The sequence below is a fragment of the Aethalodelphis obliquidens genome, unplaced genomic scaffold, assembly GCF_003676395.1.
Source record: "Aethalodelphis obliquidens isolate GAN/ISIS:26980383/991018 unplaced genomic scaffold, ASM367639v1 scaffold42, whole genome shotgun sequence".
In the NCBI taxonomy this organism is placed as follows: Eukaryota; Metazoa; Chordata; class Mammalia; order Artiodactyla; family Delphinidae; genus Aethalodelphis; species Aethalodelphis obliquidens.
The window spans coordinates 11,853,768-11,877,527 of record NW_020837986.1 but is presented as its reverse complement, the minus strand read 5'-3'; the positions used below and the strand labels follow the sequence as shown (position 1 = coordinate 11,877,527).

The window sequence follows — 23,760 nt, the reverse complement described above, 5'->3', positions numbered from 1 at the left end:
GAGATGGCGGTCCTTGCGAACGAGTTGGGTGGTCCAGGTGAGATGGGAATGGGGGTTGGTGTTGCAAAGGCGGGGGTACTGTTGTTACCGAATCCAAGCTCGGCCTGCTCGCCGCACGACAGGCCAATGATCGGGAGACGAGGTGTTGAGGCAAGGAATAGCGACTTTATTCAGAAAGCTGGGTATCCAAGAAGATGGCGGGCTAACTGTGGTGTGCTCCAAGGACAAAGAACAAGATAAATTAAAAGGGCCAATAGTGCCAGAACAGAGAGTTACAGGACTCCTATCACTCTGTCACAATGCGACCATTGCAATGTCCCAGAGCTCACCCAAGCCGCATGCCCTGTCCCTTTCCCATCCCATATAAGGAAAGACATTTGCCTCGTTTTTCTCCCGCTCAGCACACTGAAAGTATACATACTCTGTCCAGTCAGCAGATGACTTGCAGGTTCCCTGGCTATAGAAACAGACAGGCAACCCATGCTCATTGTCGACCTTCCCTGGCTACCAGGAAGTCAGCCCGCTGTTCTTGCAGCGACCCTTCTCTTTAAGAAACTCTACCTTCCTCACATTCTGCCTTGGGTCTGGAAATTCTTTTCCGACCTGCGCTCGGACCATGACATATTGGTGGCCCATACGGGGATATCTCTTGGGGGGATCTCCTCCTCCACCTCCTCTCCATTTCTTGGGACCCTCTGTGAACAGGCAAGTTGCCAGGGAAGCAACAGAGGAACTCTGGCCAGGGCCACACCCTGGTGTGTTCCGAAGACTCACTTCACCCCAGTAACTGCTGCCCAGAACGGGTGAGGGTCCCTCTGTCTTCCTTCTGGCTGAGGACTAGGCCAATTGATATTATGCGGGCGCAGATCAGGCATTTAAAAGCCATTAGGGCGCCTGCCACCTGAAGACTCCCGTGAAAGGATAAGGGGGTCACGGAGCAGATCAGGCTGTTAGAGCATCTGCTCCCAGCAAGACAACTTATGTGCACCGTGAGGCACATACTGGTTCAAGCAAAACACTGAGCTCCCTGCCCTTGGCCACCACCTTCCCGGCAGAATTCCTCAGACTGTCTTCTCTGTTACTTTCACTTTTTTCTCAGTCCAGGTTGACTTAAAGGAGCCTAGGTGTTGCCTCCAAGAAGTGCCTTTTCACGTTTCAGGGAATCGCCAAACAGTGAGTCACCCGGTGGGTCCCGGGAATCGCTCTCTCTCTTTCTTCCCCTGCCCGAGTCACACGGTGCCTCAGTCACACGGGTTTGTGCCTTAGTCGCACGCTCAGGGGTCACCTCTCACGGTCGGACGCGATTGTTCGGACAGTCGGTCCATTTTGTGCATTAGTCGCATGGAGAGATCACTGGGACAAAGGGGACGCCTTTCTGTCAGCCGGTGACTCTCAGTACCCCCTTTCTACGGCATATAGGGTAAGAATGGGTTCTGGTACGTCTCGGGAGCCTCCCTCAGACTCATCCCTCGGCTGTATCCTCAGGAACTGGAAAAAATTTGACCCTGAAAATCTCAAAAAGAAGAGGCTCACTTTCTTTCGTAACATGGCTTGGCCCCAGTATAAACTGGGGGACCAAGAACAATGGCCCCTTAATGGCACACTAAATTATAACGCGATCCTCCAACTTGATCTCTTTTGCCGGAAACAAGGAAAGGACTCAGAGGTTCCTTATGTCCAGACCTTTATGGCCCTTAGTCAGAATCCAGATCTGAGGGACTCATGCCGCATGTGTCTTTCTGTTGCCGCCTTATCCCCCCCGACCCTCTGTCTCCCTCTCCAGCAGATCTCCTAGACAACCCTCTACTCGACCTTTCCTGTCCCCCACCCCATCAACCCCCTTTGCTTCAGCCCCCGCCCCCCACCTCAACCCACAGCTCCCCGACAGCCACCCCCTTATAAGGGCAAAAGCCCCCTCCCCCCTCCCCACACAAGATCAAGGACTGCCCAACGCCAGGAAACAGATTCTGATATGCTTCCCTTGAGGGAAGTAGCAAATGGAGACATGGGCACTATTAGAGTCCATGTTCCCTTTCCCATGTCTGACATTTCCCAAATTCAAAACAAGTTAGGTTCCTTCAGTCAGGATCCCACCACTTTTACTAAGGAATTTCAGGCTCTCACTATAGCCTTTGACCTGACCTGGCAAGACATTCATGTAATTCTGACCGCTTGTTGTACTCATGAAGAGAAAAACAGGATATGGACATTAGCCCAAGCTTGGGCAGACGAGGCAGAATTCTGTTTCCAAAGCCTGGACGGACGGTGACCCATTTTGGGCTGGCTAAATGACTCTCTTTGTAACTGCACCCTCAATTTTAATCAGACTAGCCTGGAGTGGAATCCCTGGTCAGACGAAAATAAATATGATGTACATGAAGGTAGTTTCACTTTGTGCTGGGGAAATTCAAGGGAAAATGCGACTAAGAAATATATTTATGAAGACCATATCCCCATAAACAGCTCAGCCCTGGGAACTAAATATGTGGGGATCGGTGTGACCACCGGACACTTACTTAGTTTAACCTCCCAGCAAGATCCTCCTCCAAAATATAACATAATTCAGCTAACATTCAGAAATTTCTTATACCGATCCCCCTGTCACACTCATAATCAGTCAGAGCCCGGATTCTCCCCTTTATGTATAGATGATTACTTCCTCGGAGTTTGGCCTTCCCAGTATAATCCTAGGCCATGGACCCCAGTCTATTTCTAGAGGAAAACTCCCAAAAGGTCTGGCTCTGGGGACCCACAATGGGGGTATCCTTGAAGGGCACCAGATTTTCATTTCTATGAGGTAACAGGGTCTATCTGGATCTTCCCACACTTTGAAGGGGCTCCTGCACAATTACTGCTGTGGTCCCAGAGATGACCATTATGGCTATAAAGGATTTAGCTTCCTCAGGAGGTATTCCCAACCTTGGGTACTTCCTCGAGGAGGCCTTAAGTCCTATCCAGGAGAGACAAAAATGAACCACTGATTGGGGGCAACAAGCTTATGATAACCCAATTCTTTTTTTTTTTTTTTTAATTTTATTTTTTTTTGGCTGCGTTGGGTCTTTGTTGCTGTGCACAGGCTTTCTCTAGTTGCGCGAGCAGGGGCTACTCTTTGTGGTGGTGCGCGGACTTCTCATTGCAGTGGCTTCTCTTGTTGTGGAGCATGGGCTCGAGGCATGTGGGCTTCAGTAGTTCTGGCATGTGGGCTCAGTAGTTGTGGCTCGTGGGCTCTAGAGCACAGGCTCAGTAGCTGTGGTGCACAGGCTTAGTTGCTCTGCGGCATGTGGGATCTTCCTGGACCAGGGCTCGAACCCGTGTCCCCTGCATTGGCAGGTGGATTCTTAACCACTGCGTCACCAGGGAAGTCCCTTTTTTTTTTTTTTTTTTTAATAACCCAATTCTTAATTGGCCCAAAATAATACATTGTGTCTTTAGAAGTCTCTTTTGGTTTGCAGGTGTACCCCTCTTAGAGAGGAGTGTTCTCAATCTCACCATCATGGTCCAGGAATCTTGGAAGGCTACAGTAGCAGCCATTGAGGAAGAGCAGTCAGCCCTAGGCTCTTTGGTTGAGGTGGTTTTACAAAATAGGAGGGCCCTTAATGTTATAACAGCTGAGGCAGGGGGTGTCTGTGCCCTATTAAATGAGACATGCTGCTTCTATATTAATACCTCTGTCCAAGTTGAAGAAGACCTTCAGATTCTAAAGAAAAACATCAAATTCATTGAAGGTTTAAAACAGAGAGCAGGACAGGGCCCCAGCTGGCTTTCCAGCCTCCTCTCCTCTATGGGGATCCAGATATGGACATTGTTGCCCTTGTTGGGACCATTAATCTTGAAGCCTTTGTTTTGTTGCTTGGCCCCTGCATTATTAACACATTATCTAAGTTCATCTCCTGACAGGTTCAAAAGATTCAATTCCAGATGGTGCTACAACAAGCGTACCAGCCAACTGGCACACGGACTACATTGGAACAAGCCGCCTTATCATTCCGTGGGCTCTCATCTCCCTCCGTAAATACACCCTGACAGAGAGCAGGCATCGGGAACCCAGGGCCCCTACAAAGCCCCCACCCAGCAGGAAGTAGCCAGAGAGATCGTTGCCCCTTCTCCTTACTAAAAGAGTTCCCGATCGCCTGAGAAGGAGCTAGGCAGGTAGGTAGACATGAGCAGGATATCCAATAGGGCCAAAAAATTGGTCCTATAAATAAAGAGAGTGGGGAATGTGGTGTGCTCCAAGGACAAAGAACAAGATAAACTCAAAGGGCCAATATTGCCGGAACAATGAATTACAGGACTCCTATCACTGTGTCACAATGTGACCATTGCACTGTCCCAGAGCCCTCCCAAACAGCATGTCCCTTTCCCATCCCGTATAAGGAAAGACATTTGCCCCATTTTTCTCCCGCTCAGCACACTGAAGGTACACATACTCTGTCCAGTCAGCAGATGACTTGCAGGTTCCCTGGCTATAAAAACAGACAGGCAACCCATGCTCATTGTCGACTTTTCCTGGCTACCAGGAAGTCAGCCTGCTGTTCTTGTAGCAACCCTTCTCTTCAAGAAACTCTACCTTCCTTACATTCTGCCTTGTGTCTGGAAATTGTTTTCCAACCCGCACTGGGACCACCACACTAACGTCCCAGAATAGCATCTTATGGGGGTCTGTATGCCAGTTTCATTTATAGAACAGAGAGGGGGAGGAGGTGAGGAAGTAAGGTAAAAAGGCCATAAGTCTTGCAAACTATCTCATGGCTTGGCCAGAACTGGAGAGGGGATGTGTTAATTTCTTCTTTTCTGCAGCCATTCACAGATGGGTAGGGTCTGAATGTCTTCCTGTGAGCTGAACAAAGACACTTTAACATTCAGGCAGAGGGTCAGGGTTCCCTGAGGTAAGCCATTATGTATGCTTACAGCTATAGACAGCATCCTCTTAGTGATGATAGTAACAAAAGCATCCAAAAGCAAAGGTTAAAGTAAAAGAAACAGATCCAACGTGGAGTCAGATTTTGCTCTTCCCTGTTACTCTGCGTACAGTGGAAATATTCAGTCCCTGTTGCAGAGTTGGGGGTCTCAGGCAATTGGACAGAGGTCTGTATCACAGAGTTGGAGTCAGGTCCAGTGTGGTGGGGCTGGAGGTCCAGAAAACAGGGTTGGGAGGTGCCTGTGTGCAACAGGGATGGGGTCAGTGCACAGAGTTAGGGGTTCAAATTGAGACAAGCTGGGACCTGGGACCCTTTGCTGCAATGCTTGCACCTGGACACACATCTCCCTGAGCAACAAAATACAAAGAAACTATATGGGACTAAAAATAACTGTGTGCATGCATGCACGGTTGGGGCAAATTCTGGACCCCGAAGATACAAAAAGACAAAAAAACCCAACTGCCATTTGTGAAGAACCAGGAACAAAAACTGGGTGTTGGGAGCAAAAGCAGGGTACTGCACATGTCCCCTCGCACACAATACCACCTAAGGGGTGGACAAAACACCTAAGCCACCCCTCCACCTAACCCCTGGACACACCCCTACCTTCACCCCATATAAGGAACAAGCTTGCCCTCCCTCAGCAAGCAAGCAAGGGAACCTGTCGTTTGCTCTCCCTCCCCGCTGCTGCAGCAAGGGCCCCAATAAAGCCTTGCCTGAATTTCTTATCTGGCCTCTAGTCAACTTCCATTCATTGGGGAAAGCCAAGAACCCTGGTTGGTATCAAAATGCTGCAGAGATAGGGGTCCACGTGTCCAATAACTGGGTTATCCAGGTGGGGCTGGGAGAGCCCCGTGATGCTGGGGGTCCCGCGAGCCATTCCTGGTTTTCCGCGATGGTGGAGGAGCTCCGAGGAGGAAGGAGGGCGCCCCCTGGCGGCCCCGACGCCGCCGCCACCACGGCTCCCACAATGCTCGCGCAGCCCGGCTTCGGGCTCCAGCGGCGGCGGCTCCAAAATGGCGCAGACGATCTTCGAGGCCCTGGAGGGTGAGCGGCGGCGGGGACTGGGGAGGCGGCTGTTCCGCCTTGCGCCTCCTCCCGCCGCGAACTCGCAGCGCGGGGCCCAGGGCGCGTGGCGCCTGCGGGGCGGAGGGCGCCGGGCCGGAACAGCCAGCGGGGCGGGAGGGCCACGGATGGGAACAGCCGCGGGATCGGAGGTCGGCAGGGGTGGGGGAGCAGTGGGGCCTGAACAGAAGCGGAGTTGAGGCTCAGTGGTGGTTGTGGGGGCATCTCGGGACCGGAACAGCCGCGGGAGCCTAGGCCCGGCGGCGGCTGCGGCGGCGGATTGGGGGGGGTAGGGTGGTGCGTTCAACCGGACAGGCACAGCGGGAGAGAGAAGGCCCTGGGAGAGAGCACCGAGAGCGGAACAGCCGTAGACGGCTGGCGCAGCGGGAGGGGAGCCTCGGACCAGAACAGCTGCCGCCGCTAGGGCCCGGGCGGCGCGCGGTTGGGGCTGGGGGGCAGTTTCCTGGAGGGAACAGCCGGGGGATGGTGTGCAAGCCAGGACGGGAACCGCGAGGCGAGCATGGCTGCACCGCGGACGCGAGGGCTGGGGAGGGCTGCCTCCAGGGGGACCGTGGTGCAGCAGCGGCTGCGGGGGGAGAGGGGCTGAGCGAGGGGTCCTGACCATTAAGAACTTGTATTGAGCGCCAACTGTGTGCCTCGCGCTCTGACATAGTGTCTTCAATTCAGACCAGGAAAGGATCGGCGCCACCTGTGTGCAAGGCCAGGCCTTGGACCGAAACCAGCAAACACGGGGTGACTACTTTGTGCACCATTATGGGGTGCAGAGTATTATAAACCCAGACCAAGAAAGGATGGGTGCCAACGGTGTGGTTGGCCGGGACGCCAAGTTACCAGACCCAAACCAGCAAACACCGCACCGACTGGTTGTCCCATGCTCTGCGAGATCCTAGGATGTGAATGGTCCTCAGGCTCTGGGAATTGTGAGCTTTGGAGACAGGCAAACACTGAGAGCCTCCATGTGCACTTGCTAGGAGTTGGAAAGGAAGCCTCAGAGAATTCAGGGCCATGGCACAGAGTTGATGCTAGGGGGATCCAGACCCAAGAATGCTCTTGGAGGGATGAGATGAGTATACACATAATTAGAGTGCAAACTGAAAGCAGGCTGGACTAGTGGTATGTGGCGGAGGCTTTGAGCCCTGCAACTCCCCAGGAGGTGTCAGCTGTGTCTCTTAACATCTTGGAGGATCAGCTCTCCCACCACGAAATGTGTAATCCTCCCCACATCTGGGAAGGTTAAGTTTCAGGAATACTCGTTGGTAAGGGATGTAGAAATTATAGAATTATAGAAAAGGTAAACAGTAAAGATAACCTCAGCTGGTGTTCAGTGCTGTGATGGGTGATGGATGTGGAAGGCCAGGGTCATTGGTGGCTCCCTCTGGGAGGCCAACAGGATGGTGTGAGGCCTGCTTTCTCTCTAGGTTCATGGACTTCCTCAGTGTTTGAATTTTCACTACAAGAATGTGTTTCTGTATTGAGTGATGAAGAAGGTAAAGGAAAAATCAGTTCCCGGGACTGTGTGATGCGTGCTGGGCTAGGAGAAGGGCAGCAGAACTGTGGGGATCCAGAGGTGACCCAGGCAGTGGGGACTGCATTTGCAAAGCCCTGGTGGGCAGAGAGGTCTAGGGTTCACAGACGTTCATGTGAGCAGCTAGAGATGAGGCTTCTGAACTTTGTCTTGGCATCAGTGTGGAACTAAGAAAGGGTTTCCAGCAGGGGAGCTGCACAAGCTAACGTATGTTTATTATAAAGTTCACCCTGGCTGCTCTGAGAACGACAGGAGGGGTCAGAGTGGCCGAGGGGAGGTGAGACCACTGCGGCTGTCCTGCTGGGAACTGATGGTGGCCTGGGCTCTGGGGACAGCTGTGGGGACGGAGGAAAAGTGGATCTGAGAGATATTTGGGAGACAGAGTAGGCTAGACTTGCTGAAGGACCGGAAATCAGGGTGTGAAGGGAGATAGGTTAAGGGAAGAATCCCTTAAGGTTAAGGGGTGCCCCAGGGGCTTTAGCTGGGTGGACAGTGGTGCCCTGTTCTTATTGATGAGGATTACTAGGAGAGGAACAAACTTAGGGGTGGGGAATGACACATTTGGTTTGAGTTTTACGTAGACAGTATTTTTTTCAAAGACAATTTCTTTAGAGCAGTTTTAGGTTTGCACAATTGAGAGGAAGGTACAGAGACTTTCTGTATGCCTTTGATCCTACACATTCATGACCTCCCCTTTAATCAACATAACTCATCAGAGTGGTACATTTGTTACCAAGGATGAACCTGCATTGACACATCATAACCACCCGAAGTCCATAATTTATCTTGTTTCACTCTTGGTGGTGTACATTCTATTGGACAGTTGTATAATGACATATATCCATCATTGTAATATTATTGTACAGAGTATTTTCACTGCCCTAAAAATCCTCTGTGCTCTGCCTATTCATCCCTCCCCCCACCCCTGGCAACCACTAATCTTTTTATTGTCTCCATAGTTTTGACAGGCAGTATTTTTTATTTTATTAAAAGAAAAATAGTCATTGATTTATTTTGGCTGCACCGGGTTTTAGTTGCAGCATGCAGCATCTTAGTTGCAGCATGCATGTGGGATTTAGCTCCCCCGACCAGGGATTGAACCCGGGCCCCCCCGCATTGGGAGCGTGGAGTCCTACCCAGGCTGGACCACCAGGGAAGTCCCAATATATTTTTTTAAATAAATTTATTTATTTTATTTATTTATTTTTGGCTGTGTTGGGTCTTCATTGCTGCGTGGGCTTTTTCTCCAGTTGCGGGGAGCGGGGGCTACTCTTCGTTGCGGTGCGCAGGCTTCTCATTGCGGTGGCTTCTCTTGTGGAGCGTGAGCTCTAGGCACGCGGGCTTCAGTAGTTGGGGCTCGTGGGCTCTAGAGCGCAGGCTCAGTAGTCGTGGTGCACGGGCTTAGTCGCTCCGCAGCATGTGGGATCTTCTCGGACCAGGGCTCGAACCCGTGTCCCATGCATTGGCAGACGGATTCTTAACCACTGCGCCACCAGGGAAGCCCCCAATATTTTTTTTAAATTAAACTTTTTATTTTGAAATACTTTTTTTCCTGTAGATTCACATGCAGTTGTAGAAATAATACAGAGAGATTCCATTTATCCTTTACTTAGTTTCCCACAATGTAACATCTTGTAAAACTATCCTATAGTCTTATAACCAGTCGACATACAGAACAGTTCTATCACTACAAGATGTTGCCCTTTTATGGCCCCACCCACCTCCTTCCCCTGCTCCCCATCCCTGATGTCTGCCAACCACACTAATCTGTTCTCCATTTCTAAAATATTATCATTTCAAGAATGTCATGTAGGGCTTCCCTGGTGGCACAGTGGCTGAGAGTCTGCCTGCCAATGCAGGGGACACGGGTTCGAGCCCTGGTCTGGGAAGATCCCACATTAAACGGAGCAACTAGGCCCGTGAGCCACAACTACTGCGCCTGCGCGTCTGGAGCCTGTGCTCTGCAACAAGAGAGGCCGCGACAGTGAGAGGCCCCCGCTCGCCGCAACTAGAGAAAGCCCTCGCACAGAAACGAAGACCCAACACAGCCGAAAATAAATAAATAAATTTATAAAAAAGAATGTCATGTAATTGGAATCATAAAGTATATAACCTTTGAGATTGGCTTTTTTCACTCATTGTAATTCCCTGGAGATTCGTCCAGGTTGCTGCTTGTATCAGTAGGTTGCTCCTTTTTATTGCTGAGCAGCGCTCCGTGGTATGGATGCACTGCAGTTTGTTTAACTGTTCACCCACTGAAGGACATCTGACTTGTTTCCAGTTTTTTACTATTATGAATAAAACTGCTATGAACATTCATGTACAGATTTGCACACAAATGCTGACATACAGTTTTGCATTAGATGATAGAAGATTTACTGAAGCTCTCTCTGGAGGAGCATGAACCCCAGGTTTGAAACTCCAGATATTAGGGAGAACTAAATGAGGGCAAGTGAGGATTCTCAGGGAGAGTGTAAGAGGGAGAGGAGAGAGAGCCAGATGGAAGGAAGCCTTCAAAAATAGAAACATTTAGGGGATGGACAGGAGAAGAGAGTAAAGAAGGCTGGGAAAGAGCGAGCAGAGAGGTAGGGGAAGACCCAGGAAGGGTGGCGCCCTGGAGCCCGAGAAGGGAGTGTTTCAAGAAAGAATGTCTGATGCTGCCAGGTGGTCTTTGGTGATTCTGGTGGAATGATGGGGGCTTAAGCCCCACTGGAGTGGCTGAAGGAGGACTGGGAGGTGGGCAGAGGAGATGGAGGGTGTAGCCAACTCTCATCGGATGCTTGATGTTGAAGGGAGGAGAGATGAGAACATGAGTTCGAGGGAGGCCATTCTAGAGAAACCTGAGTGTGTGTAGCCGCTGCTGGGAAAGAGTTGTGGGCACAGTGTGAGATGGGCCAGCTAGTGGAGAACGGCTTCTGAAGGAGCTGGAGGAGGTGGAGAGAAGGGCTGGCCTCAGGAGGCACACAACCTGCACTGTGACCGGGGAAAGTATGCATTCAGTTTGGCTGCAGGAGCTAATGGTTCTAGTTACCTTTCAGTTAGAAGCTGGGGCAGGTGTCCAGGTGAGAGGTTGGCTGTGAGGACAGAGAGAAGGAGGCGCCCTCTGGGTTACTGGGGAGGGAGGCAGTGTGCCTTGGTGGCCACTTAGATGTGAGGAGGCCTGTCTTCCAGCTGGTGACACGGCTGGACCGTGTACTACTGAGAACCTCAACAGTGACAACTGGTTGGAAAACATGGACGTAGGCAGCTTCTCAAGAGTCCCCCCGACCACAATCCAGATTACGCTGTTTATTGAGGAACTGAAAAAACAAGCACACATTGGAAAACAAGAGAAGCCCAAGTGCAAACAGATTTGTGGGATTTGTGGGGTGTGGATGGGGAAGACTTAGTAACATGATTTCCAGAGGGGTTGTTGCATTTCGGATTAGATTCAGCCATGAGTAAGAGAGAAGCCCAACCCAGCAGTGGCTTAAACAGGCTAGAAGTTTATTTCTCTCATGTGGGAGTCCAGAAAAAGGCAGTCTAGAGCTGTGACAGTGACTGTGTTCTACAAGGTGGTCAGAGACCCAGAATCTTTCCAGTCTTTTGCCCTGTAGTGCCCTTGTCCTCATGATCTGGGATGGTGGCTAGAGTTCCCACCATCATCTTCTTGTTCTAGGAAGCAGGATGGAGGATCGGACAAAGAAGGGGGGTCACGTGCCAGGCAGCTTTTAAGAAAACTTCCCCAGAGCTCCCGTTGACCAGAACTTAGACATTCTCTAGCTGCAAGAGTGGCTGGGAGGTGTAATCTTTATGCTGGGGCCATGTTCCCAGCCAAAAATCTTGGGATCTATTGCAATAGAAGTTGGAGAGAAAGCATTTCAGTGCACAGACAGACGTTTTTGCCGTGGGGGCCTTGCAATGGGTCTGGCTTGTAAGGGTGAAGTCAGGGCGGGATGCTGGGCCCACCTTCCAGAAAGCCTGCTTTTCTTTCTTCAGGAATGGACAATCAGACTGTCCTAGCTGTCCAGTCACTGTTGGATGGCCAAGGAGCAGTTTCTGATCCAACAGGCCAGAGCGTCAATGCACCCCCTGCTATCCAGCCACTGGGTGAGTATCTGCTCAGGTTCACCAGTGGGAAGGGTAAGTAGCTTCCTGTGAAAACAGGTGGGGCTGATGAGGGGGTGTGGGAGTGAACTGCCCACTGTGGTTCCCAGGTTGTCCTCTCACGTCTGAAGCCTCTCCCCTTCCTCCCAGCCTGGATCTTCAGGCTCAGACTTTTCTCTGCTTAGCTCTGAGGACAGTCTTTTTCAGTCACTTAGTGAATGTGGGGATCATGACAGAGAATGACTAGGAGCCCCGATGCTTAGCAATGCTTGTCCCTTTGACCCAAAGTCATTTCTCAGCTTCCCCTCTATGAGGCTAAGCATGAATCTGTCCAATTTACAGCCCAGGCCCTTGCGACACACAGAGGGCAACGAACTTCCTTTAGAGCCCTGTGTGAGTCTAGGTGTTCATCCATTCATTCTACAAAGATTTTTGAGTACTTGGGAACCATGCTGGGGACAGAGAGACACACACCTGAGTTTGAATCCTTGTTCACATAGTTTGGCTCTGTGACCTTGGGCAAGTGAGTTAACCTCTCTGTGCCCTCAGTTTCCACATCTGTAAAATGGGGATAATAGTCCTACCTCATAGGAATCTTGTGAGGGTACTTGGGATTCGGTTTTAGCTGTCATAAATAAGAAATGCAAGTTTCTTGTAGTTTGTACAAGATTAAAGTTTATTTCTTTGTTGCGTAAGTCCTGATGCCTCAGGCCCCTTCTTTCATATGGCTCTGCTGCTCTCATCATGCGGTCCAAGATGGCTGCTCCAACCTCCCACTTTCACTTCCACACTCCAGCCAACAGGAAGGGAAGAAAGAAGGAAGTAGAAGTCATACCCCTTCCTTTTACGAGGAAGTTGTGTAGACAGTATACTTCTCTTCTCCTATTGGTCAGAATTCAGTCACATGACATGTCTAGCTGCAAAAAAGTCTGGGAAATATGGTCTTTAACTAGATGGCCGTGTTTCTCACTAAAATTTGTATTACTTTTTTTTTTTTTATTTTTTGTAAGAGCTTTATTAAGATATAATTAACCAACAATAAACTGTACATATTTACAGTTTATAATTTGATGTGTTTAACATATGTATACATCCACAAAACCAGCACTGTAATCAAGTTAATATGTATTACTTTTTAAGAAGGAAGAGTGAATATTGAATGACAATTAGACATTTCTGCCACAACATATCAAGAGCTTGGCACAGTGCCTGGCCTGTGGTGGGCCTTCAATAATGGATGGTGTTAACTGTAGCTGATCATTGATTTAGTTTCTCAGGCATTCAGCAGACATCCACTGAAGGCCTCCTATGTGCCCAGAAAATATTTTAGTTATGGTGATAAATAAGAGATATTTCCTTCCCTTAGGAAATATGGTGGTGATGGGAAAAATGTGATAAGAGAGGCTTGCCCAGAGAAAGGAACTGTGAACACTGCTTGAGGAGGGCTTCCTGGAGGAAGTGACATCTGAGCTGAACCTTGCAGAATGAGTTGTTCTGAGAGAGGCAGCTTGGCAGGGAGGACAGGGGATGCAAGGGCACTGAGGAGTGTGATCATGCAGCCCATTTGGGGACTGGTGAATAAATTCAGGCAGGATAAAGATTCTGAATGTCTCAACTTTTGAAGCGAACCCACCTTATGATTTCCTGATTTCTAATTTTTTGATTCCTGGGCGAACCTGGCTGGATATTCCTTCAGGTACCAGCATGGTTTGAAAGCTCGTAGGAAGCACAGAGTTGATGCTTGACCCTCACGCGTTGAGTCATGGAATGCCGTTACTTTGCCTTTCTCATGGTCCAGCCACGGGCCTCCCGTTTCTCTCTGTGATGCCCCCTCCTTTTTTCTTGCTTTTTTTCGTTATTTCCCTCCCTCTGCTGCTCTGTGGGCATGACCCCTAGATGATGAGGATGTCTTTCTCTGCGGGAAGTGCAAGAAGCAGTTCAACTCACTGCCGGCGTTTATGACCCACAAGCGGGAGCAGTGCCAGGGGAGTGCCCCACCCCTGGCCACAGTCTCCCTGGCTACCAACAGCATCTACACACCTTCGGCAGCACCCACAGCAGTCCAGCAGGCTCCGCCTCCTGCCAATCGCCAGGTATTTATCCATTCGTTTGTTCATTTATCTAGTCAAGTCTTTTTTGAGCACCCACTGTGTGTCAGGCACTGTGTGGGCACTGGGGGTACAGGGGTGGACAAACAGACCAGGTCACTGCCTTCATGGCATTGAGTGAGATAGATAGTACCCAAACAGATGTGTAGAGATGTACTTTTCCCAGGATAAGTGCAGAGAGATAGGGGATGTCAAGACAGGGATGGGAGCTTTTGCCCTTTTGTATGTAGGGCTCTGGGACGAGCTCTGTGAAGAGGTGACATTTGTGCAGAGACCTAGGGAGGTGAGAAATAGTCATGAAGCTACTTTGGGGAAGAGTATGCCAGGGGGCTGGATCAGCAAGTGCAAAGGTCCTGAGGCGGAAGCGTGCTGGCTTTATTCCAGGAACAGCAAGGAGGTGAGAGTGGCTAGAGCTGAGTGAGTGAGTGAGGAGGGTGAGAGGTGATAAGGTCAGAGAGGCAATAGGGGGATCCTGGCAAATCGTGTCAGTCTGTGGGCTTTTACTCTGCATGAGATGGGAGCCATTGGAGGGTTTTGAGCAGAAGAGGGATATAGTCTGATTTACACTTTAACTAGGTCACTGTAGCTGCTGTAGGGAGTAGATTTTGATGGGAGTCAAGAGAGAAATCCAGGAGGCTGATTAGGGTGCTACTGTATGGGTAGTGGTGGCTTGACCAGGATAGTGGCAGTGGAGGTGGAGAGAAGGGGTGAGATTTTCAAAATATTTAGAAGGTGGAGCTGACAGAGCTTGTGGATGGATTGGATGTAGGGTGTGAGCTTAAGAGGAGTCAAGGATGACTAGAGTTGGAGTTGCCATTAACCGAAGTGGGGAAAACAACAAGGAGAAGGTTTGTGTGTGTGGGGGGGGTGTCAGGAGTTCAGCTGCTCATGTTGAATTTGAGATGCCCATTGGACCTTTAAGTGGAGGCAGTGAAGATGCAGACAGATACACAAGTCTGGAGGTCACAGGGCAGGCTGTGGGTATCTGGAGAAGCTTGCAGAGTTCTCAGTCAGGAACACAGTTCTGGAGCAAAGACACTGTGGGTGGGAGCTCAGAGGGATTAAAGACTCCTCTAGGGAGGATGGGAGGGAGGGAGACGCAAGAGGGAAGAGATATGGGAACATATGTATATGTATAACTGATTCACTTTGTTATAAAGCAGAAACTAACACATCACTGTAAAGCAATTATACCCCAATAAAGATGTTTTTTTAAAAAAAAAATAGGGGGCTGGGCATGTCCCAGGATGCCAGGTCACGGGGTCAGGTTTCCCTCTGGCTTCCTCTTGTCTCCTTATTCCTCTAAAACATTATCTTCACCCATTGTATAGACATAATTCCTGCCATCAAGATAAAAGTGTTCACCTCCAGATCCATAGGACATGTACATTTTCAAGTTACCATAGACATCTTCTAACACAGAACAGTCGTTTTCTCACTCCTTGATTATGAGTTTTGTTAGTAGAAAATGTTCCTTCTCCCCCCACTCCCTTTTTTTTTTTTTTTTTCAGTAGGAGAGAGGGAAATTCTTCCAGTCCTGGGCAAGGAAAAAACTTTAGAACACAATCCGTTGTTAATGGGCAGACACGAATCCCTCTGCCTAAGTGAGTTGGATGGACGTGAAAATGATTTCCCATTTTTTTTTTTTTTTTTGTGGTACGCGGGCCTCTCACTGTTGTGGCCTCTCCCGTTGTGGAGCACAGGCTCTGGAAGCGCAGGCTCAGCGGCCATGGCTCACGGGCCCAGCCTCTCCGCGGCATGTGGGATCTTCCCGGACCGGGGCACGAACCCGTGTCCCCTGCATCGGCAGGCGGACTCTCAACCACTGCGCCACCAGGGAAGCCCTGATTTCCCATTTTTTGTCTCAGCCTAATGCATGTGACATTGTAAAAATACATGTCACTGCCTTTCCTGGCCATGACATAGGGTGTGTCCCTAAACTGCCTGGGTTGTCCTTGCTTGGTTGAGGGCAAGGACATCCTGTTTGAGCAGGGACTCTGGGTTCAGGGGCCCAGTTGCTGCTGTCCCCAGGGGTCCTCCAGACAGATGACTTAGGAAGATGCCAGGAAAGAAAGGCAACAAATAAACAAAGCAAAACACGCTTTACGTCTGCTGACAGGAATAGTCACTGCATGTTTGACACCCTCTTGTAAGGTCTGCCTTTCATCCTTGCTGTTCACCTGAGAGCATATTATTATACTTTCACATACTTACTTAAGTACGCACAGGAATTACATAGTAGTATCGTTTTAGATTTTTAAAGATGAGGATATATAATGTACATGTTATTGTATAATTTGATTTTCCATGCAATACCTCTTACTTGCTCTCTATAGTATTCTATCCATGACTATATTGTATTTTTTGATCTATTCTCCTACTGATGGACATCAAGGTTATTTCCAGTTTTTCACTATTAGAAACAAGGCTGTGCAGAGTACTCTTTTTCTGTGGACTCCCTGTGGACAGGTGTGAGTGTTTCTCTAGGACAGAGGCCCAGAAGGATTGTTGCTGGGTCACAGGGTATATGCCTTACATGGAGGTGTGACTTATTCTCCTCGTTTGATAGACGACGGAATGGAGGTTGAGAGAGGTGGAGTGACTTTCCCAGGGTCACATGGCAGGGAGCAGTAGCCGAAGTGGAAATAGAATCCAGGTCTGTGGGACTCCAGAACCCAGATCTTTTGCATCATGCCATCTGCTTCCTTCCACAGTCTCAGGCGTGTTCTTTCTCTCCCTTCCTCTCCCTTCCTCTCTCTCTCTCTCTCTCTCACTGTCCAGATCTCCACGTACATTACCGTGCCCCCATCCCCACTGATCCAGACCCTGGTGCAGGGGAACATCTTGGTAAGCGATGACGTGCTCATGTCTGCCATGTCGGCCTTCACGTCCCTGGACCAGCCCATGCCCCAGGGCCCCCCGCCTGTGCAGGTAAGAAGGTGGCCAGTTTCTCACGGGATCTTGATTCTAGGCCTGCATGTTGACTCCTGCAGATTCAGAATCTTGTAGAGAGAAGGGGGCTTTGCCCCAACTCTCCCTCAAGCTAAGGCCTGTCAGCTTCCCCTTGGCCAGCCCTGCTGTGGGTGGGGAAGCTGCCGCATTCAGCTGGGACCCAGAACATGACTTTGGGGTTTCATAGCCACAGTCCAGTTGTTTTGACTCCTATTTTTATTCTTAACAGAAGTGTTCCATGTGCATTAGAAAAACACTAGAAAGTACACAATAGCAAAGTTAAAAAAAAAAAAATTTTTTTTTTTTAAATTATTCTCAACTGGAAAGTAGAGAGACATGGCAACTGACTGAATTTACAATTCTTGGCTGGATCCTGTATTGGGTGGGGTGTGGGGGAAGCGGTAAAGGCCTTATTGGGACACTTGGGGAGATTAGAATTTGGAGGAATCTGAATATTTTATTTTATTTATTAAAAAAAATATTTATTTATTTGGTTGTGCTGGGTCTTTAGTTGCGGCAGGTGGGCTCCTTAGTTGAGGCTCACCAGCTCCTTAGTTGAAGCACATGGGCTCCTAAGTTGTGGCAGGAGGGCTCCTTAGTTGTGGCATGTGAACTCTTAGTTGTGGCATGCATGTGGGATCTAGTTCCCTGACCAGGGATTGAACCCAGGCATCCTGCCCTGGGAGCACAGAGTCTTAACCACTGTGCCACCAGGGAAGTCCCGGAATCTGAATATTTTAGATAATAGTATTATATCAATATTCAATTTCCCGTGTATGATCATTGAATTGTGGTTATATAGGAGAATGCCCTTGTTCTTAGGAGATGCATCTGAGTACAGTTTTAAGGAATAAAGTGTCGTGATGTCTGTAACTAACTTTCAAGTGGCTTGACAAAGCACAAATATGTGTATGTGTGTGTACACACACACACACAGACATTGCAGATGCAGCAAAATGGTAGCAACTGGTGAATTAGATGAAGTATAACGACTGTTCATTGTATTCTTTTTGCAACCTTTCTGTAGGTTTGAAACTTTACAGAATTAAAATTGGGAAATCAGGGAATTCCTTGGAGATCCAGTGGTTAGGACTCCACGTTTCTACTGCTGAGGGCCCGGGTTCAATCCCTGGTTGGGGAACTAAAGTCCCACAAGCCAGACGGTGCTGCCAAAAAAAAAAAAAGAAAAAATTGGGAAATCAGTCAATCAGTCAATCACCCTTACTCTCTCTACCCAAAGAAAACACTGCCAAAATTTTGGTGTCTGGCTTTCCTGACCTTCGAATGCACATAGAGGGACTTCACTGGCGTTCCAGTGGATAAGACTCCACGCTCCCAATGTAGGGGGCCCAGGTTTGATTCCTGGTCAGGGAACTAGATCCCACATGCATGCTGCAACTAAGAGTTCGCACGTCGGGATTCTCTGGTGGTGCAGTGGTTAAAAATCCGCCTGCCAATGCAGGGGACGTGGGTATGAGCCCTGGTCTGGGAAGATCCCACATGCCTCGGAGCAACTAAGCCTGTGCACCACAACTCCTGAATCCCGTGCGCCCTAGAGCCAGTGCTCTGCAACAAGAGAAGCCACCCCAATGAGAAGCCTATGCACCACAATGAAGAGTGACCCCCACTCGCCGCAACTAGAGAAAGCCCGCGTGCAGCAGTGAAGACCCAATGCAGTCAAGAATAAACAAACAAACAAATAAATAAATAAAAGTGTTCGCGTGCCACAGCTAAGGAGCCCATGTGCTGCAACTAAGGAGCTGGCAACCCACAACTAAGAAGCCCTCGAGCTGCAACTAAGAAACTTGCCTGCTGCAACTAAGGAGCCCGCCTGCCACAACTAAGACAGTGCAACCAAATAAATAAATATTTAAAAGAAAAGAAAAGAAAAGACTCAGATGTGTATGTTTTAAATATATTTATTTAAAAAGCTATTTCTGGGACTTCCCTGGTAGTGCAGGGGTTAAGAATCCGCCTGACAATACAGGGGACATGGGTTCGAGCCCCGGTCCGGGAAGATCCCACATGCTGCGGAGCAACTAAGCCCGTATGCCACAGCTACTGAGCCTACTCTCTAGAGCCTGCAAGCTACAACTACTGAGCCCGTGTGCCACAACTACTGAAGCCTGTGCGCCTAGAGCCCATGCTCTGCAACAAGAGAAGCCACTGCAATGAGAAGCCCGCACACCACAATGAAGAGTAGCCCCTGCTCACCACAACTAGAGAAAGCCTGCGTGCAGCAACAAAGACCCAATGCAGCCAGAAAAAAAAAAAAAGCTATTTCTGGGCTTCCCTGGTGGCGCAGTGGTTAAGAATCTGCCTAGCCAATGCAGGGGACACAGGTTTGAGCCCTGGTCCGGGAATATTCCACATGCTGTGGATCAACTAAGCCCATGCGCCACAACTGCAGAGCCTGCGCCCTAGAGCCTGTGAGCCACAACTACTGAGCCCGTGTGCCACAACTACTGAGCCCACGCACCTAGAGCCCATGCTCCACAACAAGAGAAGCCACTGCAATGAGAAGCCCGTGCACTGCAACGAAAAGCGGCCCCCACTTGCCGCAACTAGAGAAAGCCCGTGCGCAGCAACAAAAGATCCAAACGAGGCCAAAAATAAAAATTAAATTAAAAAAAATATGTACATATCTATATATATACACACGTCTATATAAATGGGTCAGGCTATGTGCACTGTTCTGGAACTTGCTTTTCTTACTTTGCCTTTTGTATAACATCATTCTCTTTCTGTGCCTACAACCCTACATCAGTATTCCCAAAGTGTTCCTTAGAACAGTGGCTCCTTGGGATTTTCCAACAGAAAAAGGATCCCTGGTCAAACCAGCTGTGAGGGAGGCATTCTGCCTCTTCCCTTGCTCTGTCCCTGGGTTCTTCCTGCAGTAAAGAAATGCTTTTGATTTTGTCACCCCCAATTTTTCTCTAGACATATATGACTATGGAACCCAAGGAACAGCAATTAAGAGAGACACCCTTTAATGAAATATTGATCAGCACCATCACTTTTTTTTATTTTTATTTTTATTTTTGTGGTACGCAGGCCTCTCACTGTTGTGGCCTCTCCCGTTGCAGAGCACAGGCTCCGGACGCGCAGGCTCAGTGACCATGGCTCACGGGTGCAGCCGCTCTGCGGCATGTGGGATCCTCCCGGACCGGGGCACAAACCCATGTCCCCTGCATCGGCAGGCGGACTCTCAACCACTGCGCCACCAGGGAAGCCCAGCACCATCACTTTAACAACCAGAAAGGGTTCTGTTCCATTCCATGTGGATGGACCATCCTCTGTTTAGCCAGGCTTCCATGGAAGGACATTTAGGTCGTTGCCATTTTTTGCTGTTATAAAAACTACTGGAATACCATCCACGTATGGTTATCTTTGCCCACCTGCTTGGTTATTTTTGTAGAAAAAATAATTATTTTTGTAGAATCAATTTCTAGAAGTCATTGGCTGTGTTTCGGGGATCCATGCCACCAGCACATTTGGTGACTCTCTAGAAAGACTCCCAGAACTCAGGATGGTTGTGCTCATGGCTGTGGTTTATTAGGTAAAAGGATACACAGCAGGATCAGCAAGGGAAAAAGACCCAGCAGCTGAAGGCTGGAGAAAATTAACGTTCTTCCAAGTCTCCAAAGTGTTCTCTCTCAGGGAAGTGGCAGGGCTGCATACAGCATGCATCTTCCTTCAGCAGAAAAGAGCAGCAACACGTGCACAGTGTTTCTGCCAGGGAAGCACACCTACGACTCTAAGGCCAGGGCTTTCATTGGGGATCGGTCACGCAGGCACCCAGCCACAAACAAAAATTCCAGACCCCCATGTGGGAAGGAGGGGTTCACCATCAATCACACTGTTTGTGCGAACAGTCTAGCTGGGTTGTTGTAGGGTCAGTGCCCAGGTGGGCAAAATAGCCTTATCAACATAGGAAACCTTCTGCAAGGCACGTTCTCAAATGCCAGTTCAGAGTCAGTCTCTCAAGCAAGCCCTTCTAAAGACAACAACATTAGGCTGCTCTGTGAGCTCATTTCTGCACAAGCTGGGCCATTTTTGCTGACTGTCATGGAGAAAGGGGATAGCAACGCCAGACTGATGGCTCCTCGATCTCTCCCATGACTTTGTTTCCATGCCCTCTCTCAGCCCCGTCCTCTGAGCTGCCTATGAGTGGCTGTTCTTTCCACATGGCTGGCTAAGGCAAATGTCCTTCCCCACTGATAAATCAGACAGCTGGTATCAAGAGGCTGTGACACTTTAATTTTCTCTTCTGATTTCAGAGTAGCCTGAACATGCATTCCGCGCCGAGCTACCTCACCCAGCCTCCACCTCCTCCTCCACCCCCTCCACCACTGCCTCCACCTCCACCCCCCCAGCCTCCACCACCCCCATCCCAGAGCCTGGGTCCCCCCGGGCGTCCCAACCCTGGCGGGAATGGCGTGGTGGAGGTGTATAGTGCCACAGCACCCCTGACTGGGAGTGGAACGGTGGAGATCCAGGCATTGGGAATGCAGCCCTACCCACCCTTGGAGGTGAGCAGACGCTGGGGCTTGGGGTGAAGGGGGAGAAACTGGTCATGGTCATCATGGGTAACCTGAACCTTTTCTGAACACCAGCTGTGTGCCAGACACTGCTAGAGATACCATGGAGGGCAAAACCAGATCGAGCCATTACACGTGTAAATGTAAAATGCAAACCACGAGAAACTGGAATGAAGTAGAGGTTGTAGCAGAAATACAAGCTGCCCTCAGGGAATGCTCAGGACAGTCAAGAGAATACCTGCCTTTTGGGGAAAGGATTCCAAAAAATTACATATGTGAGTGTCTCATATTTTTTAACAAGCTAGGTATATTGGTTAGCTATAGCCTTGTAAGAAATAGCCACCAAACCTCAGTGGTATATAGGAAAAAGTGTTTATTCTTCTCACGTCTGCGGTGCTCAGCTTGGCAACTGCTGATCTTGGCTGGATTCTCCCACATGTCTGGAGTTTGGCTGGCATCCGCTGCTCTAGAATGGCCCGGTGTGGGATAAGTCTGGTGGGGTGACCCGGCTCTGCTGCATGCATCTTTCATTCTCCAGCAGTTTAGCCAGGCCTGTCCTCACCACAGTGGTGGACGTGCAGTAATGCAAGCAGAAATGCTCAAGACTTCTTGAGGATTAGGCTTGTAGGTGATACAGTGTCACTTACGTTGGTCAAAGCAGGTCACAAGGCCAGCTTAGATTTAAGAAGTAGGGAAATAGGTGCCACCTCTTGATGGGAAAAGCTGCAAGTCACACTGTAAAGGGCCTGGCTACTAGAAGAGGTAAAGCATTGAGGCCATTCAGTCAGTGTACAGGCATACCTTGTTTTATTGCACTTTGTAGATATTGTGCTTTTTTTTTTACAAATTGAAGATCTGTGGCAACCCTGTGTCAAGCAAGTCTATCAGCGCCATTTTTCCAACAGCATTTGCTCACTCCATGTCTCTGTGTCACATTTTGGTAATCCTTGCAATATTTCAACCTTTTTCATTATTATTATATTTGTCATGGTGATCTGTGATCTTTGATATTATTACTATGACTCGCTGAAGGCACGGGTGATGGTTAGCATTTTTTAGCAATAAAGTCAAAAAAGTTTTTAAATTAAGGTGTATATATATATATTTTTAGATATAATGCTGTTGCATACTTAACAGGTCACAGGATAGTGTAAGCATAACTTTTATATGCACTCTGGGAAATGAAAATTTTTGTGTGACTTGCTTTATTGCGATATTGGCTTTATTGCAGTGGTCTGTAACTGAACCCACGATAACTCCGAGGTGTGCCTGTTCCATATGTACCATATTAATTCCCGGGTAAAGAGCTCTGAGCTACAAGCAGTCTACTCTCAAGGCACTAAGAGTTCAGAACCATGCCAGACACCAGTGCTGGGGGGCATGGTTATGATAGAAAGAGACTACCTGCACTTGAGGTCACATTATCTCAGACTCGCTCTAGAATCCAGCCATATAGACATTCCACGTAAGGTAACATTTATATGGAAAGAGAACTAGACCAGTGGGAAAATTCCTCCACCAGCCATGTGATGTTGAGCCTGCAGGGGGATTTTCCCTAGCCTGGGAGAATAACGCAAAAGGACCTTGTTCAATTAAAAAAAAAAAAATTAAGTCAGTGAGATGCTGAGAGGACGGTGGTGGTCTCATAGGCAGAGGGGGCCAGCATAGGGGTAGCTGCCATTGTTTATTTTCCATGTAGACGAGGGTGCTCTTTGAGGACAGAGCCTGAGTCTTTTTTTTTTGCGGTACGCGGGCCTCTCACTGTTGTGGCCTCTCCCGTTGCGGGGCACAGGCTCCGGACGCGCAGGCTCAGCAGCCATGGCTCACGGGCCCAGCCACTCCACGGCATGTGGGATCTTCCTGGACCGGGGCACGAACCCGTGTCCCCCGCATCGGCAGGTGGAGTGTCAACCACTGCGCCACCAGGGAAACCCCCTGAGTCATCTTTGATTTTGCATCCTTAGCACCTGGCAGAGTGCCTGGCCTGTGGTACCTACAGTAGGTATCTGAAATAGGGTCCTCTGACCTCAGTTTCCTTTCCTCTAGAATGGGAACTCCCCTTGCAGAGCTGCTAGGATAATGAGAACTAACCCAGTGGCAGTCATGTAATTGCTCAGTAATGACTTGAACGATGAGTGAATTCATTCACTGACAAATATTTATTGAGTTGCATATTGGTCAGGAAAATTGAAACCACTCTAGGTATTTCCGGCAAAGGGATTTAATACAGGAAATTGGGTGCTTACAAAGCTGATGAAGGGCTGGAGGAGCAAAAGTCAGGGTTGTTGAGCACCACTCATTTTCAGGGTCGCTGGTGTTCCTTGGCCCTTAGAACCAGGACACTGCTGCTGTACCCAGAGGTGAGGAAACTGTAGGATTCTGTTGCTGAGGTTCCAGCTGCGCTGCTGCCCTTGGGGCTAGTGGTCAGGAGGGGAATGTAGGGTTCAGCCAGCCACTCCAAAACTCATGACTGCAAACCCACCTATCTCCCAGCACAGCTGCCGGAGGAGAATGGTTTCTACCTCCCTTCTGCCTTCCAAATC

General features: G+C 49.2%; 1 protein-coding gene across 6 annotated transcripts in view; it reads left to right on the top strand.

Annotated features, from left to right (window-relative positions):
• Window positions 1-5,866: 5,866 nt before the first annotated feature.
• The window catches only part of ZNF341 (zinc finger protein 341), a 42,990-nt gene continuing 25,096 nt past the window's right edge, over window positions 5,867-23,760 (top strand). The window contains exons 1-5 of one of the 6 annotated variants that reach the window (XM_027078580.1): window positions 5,867-5,966; window positions 11,509-11,619; window positions 13,513-13,709; window positions 16,506-16,655; window positions 20,957-21,208. In XM_027078580.1, coding sequence (XP_026934381.1) covers window positions 5,936-5,966; window positions 11,509-11,619; window positions 13,513-13,709; window positions 16,506-16,655; window positions 20,957-21,208 — 741 coding nt within the window. In that variant the 5' untranslated portion in view covers window positions 5,867-5,935. Of the gene's footprint in view, window positions 5,967-6,585; window positions 7,493-9,612; window positions 11,620-13,512; window positions 13,710-16,505; window positions 16,656-20,956; window positions 21,209-23,760 lie in introns of those variants that run through there. The other 5 variants (XM_027078578.1, XM_027078577.1, XM_027078579.1 and 2 more) reach the window with 5 other exon arrangements.